At 49.8% G+C, this 14,429-nt stretch overlaps 1 protein-coding gene across 21 annotated transcripts in view; it reads left to right on the plus strand.

The window, feature by feature from the left end:
* ARHGEF11 (Rho guanine nucleotide exchange factor 11) overlaps positions 1-14,429 on the plus strand; it is a 111,331-nt gene that overhangs the window by 81,749 nt on the left and 15,153 nt on the right. For 11 of the 21 annotated variants that reach the window (XM_082404946.1, XM_082404937.1, XM_082404929.1 and 8 more), the window contains 11 exons: positions 346-420; positions 625-726; positions 1,820-1,918; positions 3,434-3,476; positions 4,581-4,677; positions 4,838-4,960; positions 7,594-7,617; positions 8,751-8,895; positions 9,163-9,262; positions 10,045-10,074; positions 13,106-13,232. In XM_082404946.1, the coding sequence (XP_082261072.1) occupies positions 346-420; positions 625-726; positions 1,820-1,918; positions 3,434-3,476; positions 4,581-4,677; positions 4,838-4,960; positions 7,594-7,617; positions 8,751-8,895; positions 9,163-9,262; positions 10,045-10,074; positions 13,106-13,232 (965 nt within the window). The remainder of the gene's footprint in view (positions 1-345; positions 421-624; positions 727-1,819; positions 1,919-3,433; positions 3,477-4,580; positions 4,678-4,837; positions 4,961-7,593; positions 7,618-8,750; positions 8,896-9,162; positions 9,263-10,044; positions 10,075-13,105; positions 13,233-14,429) is intronic. The other 10 variants (XM_082404932.1, XM_082404934.1, XM_082404936.1 and 7 more) reach the window with 4 other exon arrangements.

Genomic DNA, 14,429 nt, shown 5'->3' on the forward strand with positions numbered 1-14,429 from the left:
AGTCCAGCAGAAGCTCTAGGTTCTTATTTTGTGGGCTGACACTCCCTCCTCAGATCTTTCACAAACAGGAAGAGAGCACTTTCTCTCACTTCCCATCTTCATACGTCATGTGACCAGGCTGCTCTGAGTCTGCCCTGCCCCACCCAGAAGCAGTTGCCTCCTTGCAAGTGGAAATCATTTTTTCTGTTCTCTGAGATTTGGGGGGTGGTAGTGCGATGCCGGTGTTTACCAGCCCCGTGTGGCTTTCCCCTCCAGTACCATGCTGTCACTAACCAAACTCCACTGAGGGGGCTGGATCCCCTGTCCTCTGACCTCTCATCTCTACAACTCGCCTCTCTCCTCCAGGGTGTAGATCAAAGCCCAAAGCCTTTAATTATCGGCCCAGAGGAAGATTATGACCCGGGTTATTTCAACAACGAGGTAACAGTTCCCTGATTTTCTCCTTTCATCATCCTGTGTCGTACCTGCTGTCCTGGACTAGGAGCGGTTGGACTGGCACCAGCTGGGAGGGCGCGTGCGGGAGGGGCCGCGCTTGTCAGCCCTGGCAGGCAGGGAGCATGGAGCTGAGCTGCGGCGGGCGGTGCTTCTCTGCCCCCCAGCCCTGCCCATCCTTCTGCCTTCCAGAGCGACATCATCTTCCAGGACTTTGAGAAACTTAAGTCACGGCCGGCTCACCTGGGGGTTTTTCTACGGTACATCTTCTCTCAGGCGGACCCCAGTCCACTGGTAAGTCGCAAGTGTCTGTCCCGACTGAGTGCCTGCTTGTGCTTGGCCTCTGTCCCTGCTCTCCAGATGTCGTAAGTCAGAGCCATGGTCATGGTCAGGCATCTCGAGGACAGAGACAGAACAGAAAAGAAGGTGCAACCTGGGTGGAAGGGATTCTTCACTGTTCACTGCATCGATAGCACAGGGAGGAGCAGGAAGAGCGAAGCCAAGAAAGCTGTCGTTCTGGGTCTGCTTGGAGGAGATGGTCTTTCTAGGTTTTTGGAATGAAGGTGGATACAGACCGACAGTGGGAAGTTGAGAGAGCAGCCCTTTGCAAATATACAGTGTTACTGCAAGAAAGCTTGGCAGAGGGGCAAGGTGCTAAAAGGTCTTCAGTCTGAAGGTGATGACGAGAAGCATCATGAGGGGATGGAGGTCGGGGTGCTCTGCGACAGTGCTCAGAGCCAGCAGCCTTACCAGCGTCTCGTTCTGCTCAGCTGCTTAGGAAGGGGGATGAAGGAGAGGGGCTGCTGTCATGTTCTCCAGAATAAACTTCTTGCCCGTGACATGCACTGCTGCTCTTCCTTTCCGGGGCTGCCACTGTTAGAAGCCAGAGTCAGCATCCATCTGCTCAACAGGTGTTCAGTGCACACCTGCGTGTACATCCCAAGCGCTGGTATCTCAGAAGCATTCCTGAATGAAGACGAGGCACAGCACAAAGAGAAATAAAACATGAACCCTTTCAAACAACAGATAAACAAGCACAAGACAAAACGTCAAGTGTGGAGAGGAAACAGAGTTGAGGAGAGATTGCATTGGGGGAATATGTGTGCGCGCGCCAAGGGGTGGGGATGACTTACCACAGGTTTCTGAAACATGCTAAGCCAGGGTTTCTCAACCTCAGCACCACTGACCTTTGGAATTCTCTGTTGTGGGGTGCTGTCGTGTGCATGGCAGGATCTTTAGCTGCATCACTGGACTCCACCCAGTAGATGCCAGTAGCACCTCTCCAGATATAAATCAAAAATGCCTCCAGACATGACTAGCTGTGCCCTGGAGGGCAAAAGCACTCCTGGTTGAGAATCACTGCTCTGACCCATTTTCTCTCTCCCAGCTTTTCTACTTGTGTGCAGAAGTTTATCAGCAAACAAACCCCAAGGATTCCCGAAGCTTGGGAAAAGACATCTGGAATATTTTCCTAGAGAAAAATGCGGTAAGGCAGTCATAGACTGGATTACAGTTTTCAATTTTATTATATTGTTTGGACCATTCAGAGGCAGAGGAAAAACTAAGCAAAACACTCAGGCCAAATGGAGACAGATTTTTTTGTTCTTTTGGTTTTTTTTAATATTTATTTTATTTTTATGGCTGCGTCTGGTCTCAGTCGCGGCACGTGGGATCTTCATTGAGGCATGCGGGATCTTTTGTTGCGGCGTGCGGGCTCTTTGTTGCTGTGCGTGGGCTTCTCTCTAGTTGTGGCGTGCGAGCTCGGTAGTTGTGGCACACGGGATTAGTTGCCCCGCGGCATGTGGGATCTTAGTTCCCCGACCAGGGGTCGAACCCACGTCCCCTGCGTTGGAAGGCGGATTTTTTACCACTGGACCACCAGGGAAGTCCCTGGAGACAGGTTCTTAAAGAGGATTCCTGGATTCTGTTCCTAGCTCCACTCTAAAGATTGATCTCCTCTCTGGACCTCTTTTGTCCACATGTAGCAAGGTAGAGTGCACATTGCCTCTCTCTGAAATGTTTGGAGAAAAAGAACTTGCACCAAGTCCTAATTACTCTCCCCTGGATCAATGCCCTGGTTCCCTTCAACTCTCCTTGCCTTGCCCATCCCTGGGGTGAAGAAACAGAGGCCCAGAGACATCAGATGATAGAAATCAGTGAGCCAAGAGGCAAGCCCAGATTTCTGAAGTTCAGCCTGACGTGCTCTTACTGCCCCAAGGCAGGGTTCAGAGGGAGGGGACCCCAGAGTGTCTGGGGTGCACGAGCACTCTGCATCTGGACATAGCTCCCAGGGACGTGTCAGGGATCCCGTTGGCGGCGGCACCTCGGCCTGCAGAGGGCAGTTCCCATCTTAGACTTTCTAAGCTGATCAACTAAACTAATTCCAAAATGACTTTATTCATCTGGCAGTAAGCTGCTAGGACTAATGAGACTGGGGAATAAACTGCTTTCCCTCAAGATTTTTATTTTTGCCCCCTTCGATGGGTCTTGAGTAAGGAGGTTAGAGCTGCCAGTTGTTCCCTCTTGGCTGTTATGGAACCACCCCAGTATCCAGCTGTCAGGTAGTTGTAAAGGAAAAGCCAGGCACTGTGCCCACGGGAAGACTTGGTAACATAAGGCCAGTTTTCCCTTGCGAGTGAAGGAGAGGGGAAGCCCATCAAATCGCCTCATAAAGATTTCTCCCATGCTGCTAAATTGGTACCAGTGCACTTTTTGGAACCTCTCCATTCCATGCATCTTGATGTCCTTGAAATAAGAGTGGGAAGAGTGCAGGTGCCACCCTCGGAGTATAGTCCCAACTTGCCTCGCCACCTCATATTCCACTTCTCAAATCCCGAGCCTAGAATTCAGTTGGAGAGAGGTGAGTGGAGGGTAGGGTAGTGTAGGGAAAGGAGGAGAGAAGGTAGTGTTCTGGAGCCCTCCTTGCCTCTGCACAGTATCTCCCACATCCCCTGGGGTGTGTGGATCTCACCACTTATGCCCCCACCCTTCTGTCTTTTAGCCTCTGAGAGTGAAGGTCCCAGAGATGTTACAGGCTGAAATTGGTGAGTTGGCTCCTAGGACGGTTAGTCTCCTCTTGGTGTCCATCTTGTGCTGGGCCCTCCGAAAGGGGCGGTGGGTCGGGGGGACATAGTCCCTGCCTTGGGCAGCTCTTCTCAGGGGGAAATAGGGACAGTTCCTCCAGAACTCCTCACGGTAGCTTATGGGCAAGCACAAACAGAACAGACCCTGCCTGGGAGCTTGTCGCGGGGAGACAAGACTTGGTTAGGAGACGGGGGTCGTTCCTGCCGACCTGCCATGTGACCTCTCTGGGCCTCAGTCGGCTCATGTGTACAGAGAGGAAATTGGATTCCTAAGCCTGGTCGATCATCAGGATCCCTTGGGGAATTCTTCTTTAAAAATACAGAAACCAGTGCCTCACTCCACCCACCCCACCTGCAGAGTCAGGATCTCTGGAGTATTTTTGTTCTTTTGGTTTTGTTTGTGTAAGTTCCTCAGCTCACACAGAGTGAGGAGCCAGGGAACTAAGCAGTTGCTGTGCTCCCTTCTCACTCCCAAGTCATGACTAGAAGAGCTGGGAGGTGGTATAAAGAGGACGTCAGTCTGAGAGTCTAATCATAGGAGCTTTCTAGGGGTAATAGTTTGAAGCTGCCTTGGAAAAGAGGTACTTTACAGGCCCAGATGATAGGAAAGCTTATGGGCACAGGCAGAGGGTGAATGTAGGGACAGGAGAGGCACCTTCCAGTTTCTGGTGGGGAGTTAGGTTTCCTTGCCTTTTGCAGCCTTGCGAGCTAGCCCTGGGTCAGTGGGAGGAGAATGAGCCTCTCAGAGGTTTGCACATGATGTCAGAGGGCAGCAGCGTCTGGACACATCCAGAGAGGGACTTTAATATTTCCCCACTTGATGGAGTGTAGAACACCCTGAAAATGTTTCTGTCCTTGCCTTGGGACTTGGATGTCAGGATTCCAGTCCTGAATTCAGGAATGACCTGGTAGGGCCAGGCCTCCACTTCCCTTGGTTAACAGGAGGGCAGAAAGCCAGCTTCCCCTCCCGGTGCCCCAGGGAGCTAAGAGGCTTGAGGATGCTCAGCAGATATAACCTCCTCCTCCTGACATCCCTCCCCTGTCTCCCCTCGGCTCCCACCGCAGACCTGCGCCTGCGGAGCGGTGAGGACGTGCGCACTGTTCTCTGTGAGGCTCAGGAGGCAGCCATGCCAGAGATCCAGGAGCAGATCCATGACTACAGGTGCCCGGCGCCCCCCCTCCCGCTCTCTCCGCTGCCTCCTCACCCGTTTTCCTTCCCCTGCGGTGTGTGTGCATCTCTTGTGATGTGTGTATGTGTGCCTCACTCTCTGTCCAGCAGTGATGTACATGTGTTTCTTTCTCTGTGTGTCTCTCTGGCTCAGAACAAAGCGCACTCTGGGGCTGGGAAGCCTGTATGGTGAAAACGACCTGCTGGACCTGGATGGGGACCCTCTCCGCGAACGCCAGGTGGCAGAGAAGCAGCTGGCTGCCCTAGGAGACATTCTGTGAGTCTCCGATCCACTTCTGCCCCCTGAACATGCTGCACAGATTGACGTATTTTGTGGGTCTGTTTCCCAGCCTCTCCCCCTCTTCCACTGCTTGCCTGATCCGTCTTCCCCTGAAAGATGGGGAGAGTCCAGCCCTCCTGCTTCATTTCTCAGGCTGGGGCTGCAGGAATTTCAAGGGAGTTGCAGAGCCTGGGGCTCCTGACAGTAATTTGGTGATTATGACAAACCACGGGCTCCAGGAATGCAGGGAGCTTTCTGCTTCCCCTCCCTAGCCTCTTCTTGACGGTTCTCCCTTTTTGCTCTAAGGTCATATCTGATGCTGAGTGTGAGAACCACGCTGTGATTCTCCAGGGAATAAAGTTCCTTCAGGAGGCAGGTGGTTCATGGGAAATTGAACTATTTTTAACTAATCACATCAGAGGACTAGCCTAACTAAACTTACTAAGGAACTTCTGGCACAGCTGCTGTGGTTGCCTCTTTCCAGTCTTATTTTCTAAAAGTGTCCCAGGTGTCTGGGATGATTTTGTGGGGACACTTGCAGGCTTAGAGGTAGATTTTTCACCCCAGTACTTCTTTCCACTCAATAGTTGTATGACTCTTTTTTTTTTTTTTTTTTTTTGGCTGCGCTGCAAGGCATGTGGGATCTTAGTTCCCCGACGGGGGATCAAACCTGTGCCCCCTGCAGTGGAAGCGCAGAGTCCTAACCACTGGATGGCCAGGGAATTCCCGAGTAGTTGTGTGACCTTGATCAAGCCATTTCATCTACCTTGGTATCATCTAAAATGACAGAGATTGGGCTAGATGATCTCAATAGTCTCTACTAACAGTGATATTTCAATCCAGCAAATTTCTGTGGCGTCCCCACTGATGCTAAGCACTGTTCTAGGCTCCTGGATACATTAGTAAACAAACAACAATGCTTGTGGGGCTTATGTTATTGTGGGAAGAGAAAGCAGTATATAATAAGTAAGTAAATTGTATACTATGTTAGAAAATAAGGCTGGAGGGAGGGAGGGATAGAGCAGGCTGAGGGGGGTCAGGAGCACCTGAGCTAGTGGGTTGCAATTTCAAATAGAGCCTCATCCAGAAAGTTACATTTGGGCAACTGAAGAAAGTGAGGGAGTCATCCTTGGAAATATCTCGGGGGAAGAGCATCCCAGGCGGAGGGAACAGCCAGAGCAAAGTAGGAATGTGCTTGACGTATTTGAGGAACAGTAGGAGACCGCTGTGGCCAGAGGAGATTGAGAAGCTCAGTGCTGAAGTCAGAGAGGTGACAAGAAGAGCAGCCTCGCAGAGCCTGTGGACTGTTTTAAGGTCTTCAGTTTTTTTCTCTCAGCGAATGAGGAGCCACTGGAGCTGTGAGAGACTCGAGGGTGGGTGGAGGGTGGTGGGAGAACAAGGAGGGGTTCCAAACAGGGAGATCAGTTACGGGAACCCACGCAGTAGGGCTCCTACCAGAGAACTGGCGACGGAGGGTGTGAAGAGAGGTCAGCTCCAAGTACATTTTGACAGTGGAACCAACAGGACGATTTCCTAAAAATTGTTGTATAGGATGTGAGAGAAAGGAAAACCAAGGAAGACTCCACAGTTCTTTACCTAAACAACTAAAAAGACAAAGGTGCCATCAGTCGAGTTAGGGACAATTGTGTGAGGGACAGTTTTGTGGTAGAAAACCGGGAGCTCAGTCTCGGACGTGTCAAAATCTGAGATCTTTAGACATCAAACTGGAGATTTGAGTAGACAACTGCATAGATGAATCTGGCATTTGACAAGAGATCCGGGTTGGAGATGAAACTAGATGAGGTCCCACAGGGAGGGCATATTCTTTGAAAACAACCCTCTGACCCTCAGCCAAACCCTGAATCTTTCCAGGCCTTAGTTTCCCTAGCAGTCAGATGGCACTAATCACCCCGACCATGCCAGGGATGGTGGCAAAACCTGACCGAGCCTATTCTGAGGTCGTAGGCACCACAGAGTTAGGTGGGGTTATTATTGACAGCACAGGCACCCTGCTTATAAAGGCTTCTATTTAAAAGAAGGAAGCGCTAGCCTCATTAAATGGAGATATGAGACCTATTATTTTGAGTGTAAATATTATACGTGTAAATAGCTTAGAATAGTGCCTGGCCCATGGTGAGCACGCAGTATTAGTGGCTGTTACCATTAACCTCTTTTAAATAGGTTCCTCTGAATCAGGTCTCAAGGTATATATCTCTGCGCCCTCACCTTCTTTCCTGTTGCCTCAGTGTCAGCCCAACCCTTCTAATTTAGTTCTAGGTGGACACAAAGAGAGGAGCCTCTTCCTCCATGATAGCTTCAGAGGCTGAAACAGATACCAAGCGAGAAGCTGTATTTGCCTCATTCCCCTTCCTTTTAGCTGGAAGGACACCATCATCATCATCACTCTGTGCTAACTGAGCCCCTCGGAGGAATGAGAACCCTCACCTCCTGAGCCCCAAGCTGGCTCCAGAGCTGAGACCAAGAGTCTGAGTCTGACCTTCTATCATCCTCCTCCCTTTCCTCACCCGCTCCCTTCCTCTAGGGAAGAACTTACCCTCCTCCCAGTCTTGCACAGGCCGAAGAACCTCTGCCTTTGCAGTCTGCGTCATCTGTTCTTTCTTTTGTTCCAGGTCCAAATACGAGGAAGACAGGAGGTGAGTGAGTCTGTGTGGCTGAATCAAGGTGGGAAGGAGTGGGGTTGAGCTACTGGGCGTTGCATCTCTGCCAATCATAGGGGAGTCCCTAGCTTCAGAGGATCGCCGTCTGTCCAAGTTTAGTTTCCAGATGTCTGTGTAACCACCAGGAGGTCACGAGGCCCAGGCCCTGATACTCGGGGATCACTGCCTGGGACGTGGGTCTGCTCCTCAGTGTGAAGACACCAAGCTGCCAGCACTCCCATTCCTGGCCTCCTCTTCTCCACCCACATTAGCCCTGTGTCTGCCTCCCCACTTCTTTCTCGTAAACCACCGAAAGAAGGAGCAGTGATAGAATCAGCCTGTGTTAGCAGCACCTGCAGAGGGGAGCTAGGGTACAACACATTTCCTCTGTTGGCACATTTTTTTTTTCCTTGAAGCCTATATACATGTCTCTTTGTTTCTCAGTAGCCAGTGTTAAAGTGAGTATGCATTCCTTGAGCATACACGCACTCAATAAGGGAGAGAAGATGGGGTTAGAAGGCTGTTTCAGAGAAGACGAAAGCCAGGGCCGAAACATTTGCTTCATTGAATCCACAAAGTGGATAATCTGTCTACCGAATTGAGAGGCAAATACAGTTTTAAACACAGAGCTCTGTACAGTTTCATCTGTGGCAGTTGGAAGCTACTTGACAGATCATTTCCATCTCTTTTTCTCCTTGTACTTGGGGTGGGTGGTGGCAAAGGCAGCTTACCTGGACTTGCAGGGGCCAGCTGGCATTTCTCTGCATCCCTTTGCCACCCCACCTCTGTGTATATGCCTGAGGACATTAGCTGTGGGCCTCAGCTGTCGTCGCCCACAGCTTAGTTGCTTATGTTTTGGTGAACTGACGCGTCCTCCCACTGGCCACCGTCCCCTCGTTAGGAAGCGGTCTGCGTAGGAAAACAATGCGATTTCTTCTGGGAGTCATGCCAGCCAAGGCTTTTCTCCAGCTTCTGCCTGCTGTCCCACCTGAATATTCTGGGCCTCCCTCTGAATGCCCTGGCCCTTCGCCACCCCGCTGGGTGGTGGTGAGGAGCTTGTGTGAAGCAGAGTCCCAGCCCTTCCACCTGCCGGCGCTTTCCGATTCACCGCCCCCATTCCTCTTTTACAGTGCCCCCATGGACTTCGCCCTCAATACCTACATGAGCCACGCGGGCATCCGTCTTCGAGAAGCACGACCTTCCAACACGGCGGAAAAGGCCCAGTCCGCTCCTGACAAGGACAAGTGGCTGCCCTTCTTCCCGAAGACCAAGAAGGTGACAGAGCTCCCCTAGAAAGAATCATCTCTTGGCACGGTTCCTGCGCTGAGGCAGACCAGGAGAGTCATTGAGAATCCCCAAACTAGAGCAGCCCTCTCCCTCCCTCCAGTCCCAGACCAGAAGCAGATGTGCTAGGTCAGATACAAGCATGAGTCTGCTTTCCGGTTGCTTGTTTAGGGCTAGTCATAGAGGCAGTAGCATGGTGGCCAGTGGCCCAGTCTGGGTACTGGGACCTTCTCCAAACCCTGGTGTCTCTTATCTCAGCAGAGCAGCAATGCCAAGAAAGAAAAGGATGCCTTGGAGGACAAGAAGCGAAACCCCATCCTCAAGTACATCGGGAAGCCCAAAAGCTCCTCCCAGAGCAGTGAGTATTTGGGGAGCAAAGCCTTGGACAGGGACCTCGGCCCCTTCACAGGCCAGCATGTTGGCAGAGGGCCTTCCTGTGCTTCTGGCAGCCAAAGGCCCAAACAAACTCTGAGGTCGCAGCTTCCTCTCGGTGCTACTGCGTTCTCCCCTTGCCACACCCAGTGACGGCTCCTGAGGTACAGGGAACTGCTTCAGAGCCAAGGAGGCCGAGCCAGTCCCTGGGTCTAGGAACTCAGAGGCAGTTGTAGATACTGAACAGCCGTGCAGAGGAGTATCTCCCCCTTGGCAAGATTGCCCTGTTGACAGTCAATGCCTCCTTCACCTTCATCCATGGACTTGTCTGTCCTCCTGAGGGCCTGTGTGTTGGGAGCAATTATGGGCCCTTGATGGAGGGTTTCAATTAAGCGGAACTAGGTGGAAAGGGAGCAGGTTTGGGACCCAGAGGCTCCCCTCATGCCATCAGTAATGCAGACCTCCATGGGTCACCGATCTCTTCCCAGTTGTGTGTCATCTGTCTGGACATTGCTGCTGGCCCTCCCAGTCATTATCGTAACACCCCAGTGTTAGTCTTGGGAACCTGGGAAGGGCCATGGCATGGGCCTCCTGCCTTTCCTGAAACTGCTGCCTTGGGGGAAGGGGAGAGGAGGGGACTCTACTAGATCAGCCCTGATTTTTGCCACTACCTTTCATTTTCCAGCTTGATGTAATTTTTATTTTGACTCTTGAAACATTAATTTGACTTTTCATGGTTTACTTTTGTTTTTGTTTGTTTTCTTTTAGCATTTCATATTCCCTTGTCCCCTGTGGAAGGTAAAAGGACCATTTTCTTTGGGTTTTTCTTTGCATTAGCATTGAGTTTCCATTTCCCAAGTCCTGTCTGCCCTTCTTCCCCTCTCCTTCATCGCCTCCTGTCCTGGCTCTCTTTCCTCCCTCCCTTTCCTCACTCCATTACTCTTGTATGTTCCTCCATGCTGCTAAAGCTCCCCATGACACAAACGCCTGCTCAGGGATGCCTGCCCAGGGGCTTCTGCCCTCACGCTGGGTGCAGGACTCTGCCCGCCTAAGGCAGGGCGGGAGGGGCCGGGGCACTGCCCCCCGCCACCGTGCAGCTCCTCCTGGCAATGCTGGCAGAGGCCAGTTTCTAGGCCCTCCAAGACTGGTCCACGGCCTGCGGCCTTTCTCTCATTCTGTCAGCTCTCTGTGAACGTGGCTCCAAAAGGCCAGGGCTCTATGTAAATGAGGGAAACCCTCGCATGTTGAAATGTCCCGTACAAGTTCCTCAGATTTTTGTTTTCAATTGAAATAATAATAAAATCCTCAGTTTTGAATGTTATATGGGGTTGTTTTTAGTACCTAATGGGTCTTCAGCAGTTTTGCCTTGGGGTGTTTTCATTTCTATCATCTCCTTTGTTTAAGTCCTTCACTGTAGCACCTTCATCTCCTGACTCTTACCTTTGCCAGCACAGCGTCACTGCAACAGTTAAAGAGAATGACCCTAACATATGTATGTTAGAGGCCTAATATCTTCTAGAATCTATGTATCAAAAATAAATACATATATAACAGACATTAACCCAGAGGAGCTTAGAACCTAGAACTGGGCAGGTTCATTTCCCATCAGTGAGGTCCATATGGATACGATTAAAGTGATTAATATTTTCTAGGTTCTGTAGTAAATCAAGGGGAGAGGTAGCAGTGAGATGCAATCAGGAAATTAATCTGTTGCTAGAATTCACTTTATATAAAGTGACAATTAAAAATAATGATTTTCAAAATTATTTTTAAAGTTAAATTCCTAGACTTGTTATGCTATTTTAAACAATATAAGTAAAGAAATATTAGGGGGAAAAAAGTCTATTAAACAATGGAAAAAATAAAAGAATGGCCTTGAAACCCAGGCCCTTAGTTTTTAACACATACTTCCTCCCATCCACCCTGCCCGAGGCAGGCATGAGGCAAGCAGCAGGCCTGAGACCGAGCAGCCCTGCCCAAGCTGCTTGCTTTGTGTCAGCCTGAGAGGGAACAGGAACACCCAGGGTAGGGTTGCTGATCCCAAGAGAGGATAAGGATGCTGGATATTCACCATCTCTTTGAGTCATATCTTTCTATTGTCATTTCATGGTTTGATTTGATGTTCTCAAGTTCCCAGGACATCAGACAAGTCTGTATGCGTATCTAAAGACCAAACACCCACCAAAGCTAGAAAGCCTCAGTATTGAGAACCTTGCTGTTTAGGATCATCAGCTATTGCCCCTGTTTATTAGTGAAAGTATCTGATTGTTAGTGACATATAATTCACTTTTATTTAGTTTCATTGTTATTCAGAGAATGGAGGAAGGGAGAGCAAAGGTTACTGATGAAAACCTTGCCCTTTTCAAAAACGCGTTCCTTTCTGCGTGTCTTTTTCCCCTGTTACTCTGGGTTATTCAGTTATACCAAATCTCAGGGCCACACCTGTTCCTTGTCACAGCTAGGGTGTAACTATATCCCAAGAACTGGGCCTTTTCCAAGTGGCCCATGGGAGAGGGAACAATGGGCTCTGCCCGGAGGCATTCTATTATAGGACGTTCCCAGGCTCCCACGTCATCACCCAGCCAGGGGTGCTCCGGCCTGTGGCAGCACAGCTGACCCTCCCTGGCTGCTGCAGTTGCCCCAGGGCCCAGATGCACATTCAGTCTGGGACAGGCAGATCTGACTCTAATCTCCAAAACGGGAGTGATGATAACAGTCCCTACTCCTAACACATGTACACAGCCACCTATTCTGCAGTTTTAGAAAAACATTACCTGCCTAAAGGATATGAAATTGTGAGCTTTGAAGAGACCAGCTGAATGCTTTTCTGTTTCCTCTGGCTTGGAAATTTTCTTACGAATCTCAAGTTTAGAATACACAGGGAGATTTATAAGTTTGTCTATGTCGATGTCAGAATCTCTGGTTAGTGTGGTTAGGACCAGGGCCTGGCGCCCGGGGCTGTTTGTCTTGCCTTCCCCATCCCATTATCCTTCCTATTGGTCCGGGCAGAGCAGCATCTTTAGCCCAACTCCTGTTCTGACATCCTGGACCTAGAGCTGAGCTAATCGACTTTGAAGATAGGAGCCACGGAGCCCCTGGGCCTGAGCTTTCTTCTCCAGGGTCTCCGCATGGCATCACCTACGCCTTTTTACTAAACTCTTACCTGCCCTCTCTGCTTTGAACAAGAACAGCTCTCTTTCGTCTTAGCTTTGAAAAGCATCTGGAATTTGAATGCCAGAGAGTGACATCTCTCCTCTGTTCCTCCTAAGAACCCCCTCACTGTTAACGGAGGGTCTGATTCTTTAATGATGGAGAGGAAGAGGTGGGGGTGAGGGCAGAAAGAACAGAAAGGAGAGTCAAGGAAAACCAGAAATAGTGAACTCTAAAAGTAGTATAAATTTGAAAAGTGCTTGGTGAATTTGGCAACCCAAATTATACCAAGGTTGATGTGTTTTTGGTCTTCCTGGCTAATTTTTTTTAACACATATATGGCTCTTGGGAATAACCTAGTAACGATTCTCAAGCATGAGAATCACTGTAATAAAGAGTGGGAGAGGCAAAAGAAATATCCATAGCAAATGCACTTTCACACCCTCTCGTTTTGCATCTGAGGAAAGAGTAGCCCCCAGGAAGGTGGAGGGACTGCCCGTGCCACGCCCCACAGTAGAAGAGCCAGGGCTCATATCACGTCTCCTGACCCTCAGCCCCATGCTGTTCTCATCCATGCTTGCTCATCGCTGTCTTCTGGGCTGGAGGGGAGCGAGGGCCCCGAGAAGTCATCCCTGAACAGAAGGCAGAGTATCTTTCATTATCTTGTTTCTGCTTCCAGTCAAACCAGGCAACGTGAGGAACATCATTCAGCACTTTGAGAACAACCAGCAGTACGATGCCCCGGAACCTGGGACGCAGCGACTCTCAACGGGAAGCTTTCCCGAGGACCTGCTGGAGAGCGACAGGTAGCAGTGGCTGGATGGGGCCTGCTGGCTGCCCAGGGAGGGGAGCGTGGGCAGGGTTCAGGGCTAAGGTTCAGTGCCAGCTACTTTACCCCCGACTAGACTGTAAGGCTCCCACTATAGAGCTCTCTCCCTCTCCCCCAACCTTCCCGCCTGGGTATGTTCAGAAGAAGACATACTATGTGTTGGTGATCAGAGGCCAGCGGGAGAGAGAGCAGGGCCCCTGACCTTCCAGTCCAAGAACCATATGCCTTTAAAATTTCCTTTGGATTCACCCCCTGGCCACTCCGTAGCCTCCACCCCAAGAATGAGCTAGATTATGTTATAAAGCAGCTAGTCAGGAAACCCTAAATGACAAGGCTAGAGAAGAGTACAGAGTGGGGCGAAGGGAAATCCTGGGCAATAAGGAAGTCAGGCTAAAGACAGTCTGTGGCGCCCGTGAAGAAGAGAGCTAGAGATGAGGTTCTGCTGGCTGCTTTAAAGGCAGACGGTGTAACTTGGGCATCAGATGTACATCTCAGCGAAGAAATAGAAAGGTCATTGATTCAAAACAAACTGCTCTTCTTTCAAGAAGAAAACGGGGAATGGAGGCTGTGACGTTGCTCACATTCTCCATCTTGGGCCGGATTCTAAGAAGAACCCTTCTCTGGTGGTGACATGTACTCTTAGACTTGCTCTTGACTGTGGCATGACAGCCATCAAGTCACGTCTAAAATTCTGCAGCCAGCACTTAAAGTGAAAACTGCCTGTAGTCAGAAACATCCTTGCAAATTCCTTAAGCCACACTTGAGGTACAGTAAATGTGGTCTTGTGTATACAAAAATAGTTCTTGTGTACACTGCCGAGCTGGACTAAAGGCAGACCCAAAGGCAAGTCAGCATGTAACAGCCTGATTAGTCAAACCATTTTACCCCTGAAATAACTAATTACCAAACTGTAAGTCAAACGTTCCTGCTTGTATGCAGGGTTACTCCTTTCTGTTTATACTAAGCCTTTATAAGCTTAATACTCATTAAAAGATTTTGCCATACTGAGAATTAACAAAGATTTAGGTAAGATAAAGGTTAGATTTGTACTGGGGTCAGAGGTTGAGTTCTAATATTACTGAGTAAATTAAATATACAAATTATATGATTGCTGGGGTAGGTGTGATCCTACAGATGTATCAAATGCACAATTATAAGATATACTATCAACATT

The sequence above is a fragment of the Balaenoptera borealis genome, assembly GCF_965194805.1.
Source record: "Balaenoptera borealis genome assembly, chromosome: 1".
Taxonomy (NCBI): domain Eukaryota; kingdom Metazoa; phylum Chordata; class Mammalia; order Artiodactyla; family Balaenopteridae; genus Balaenoptera; species Balaenoptera borealis.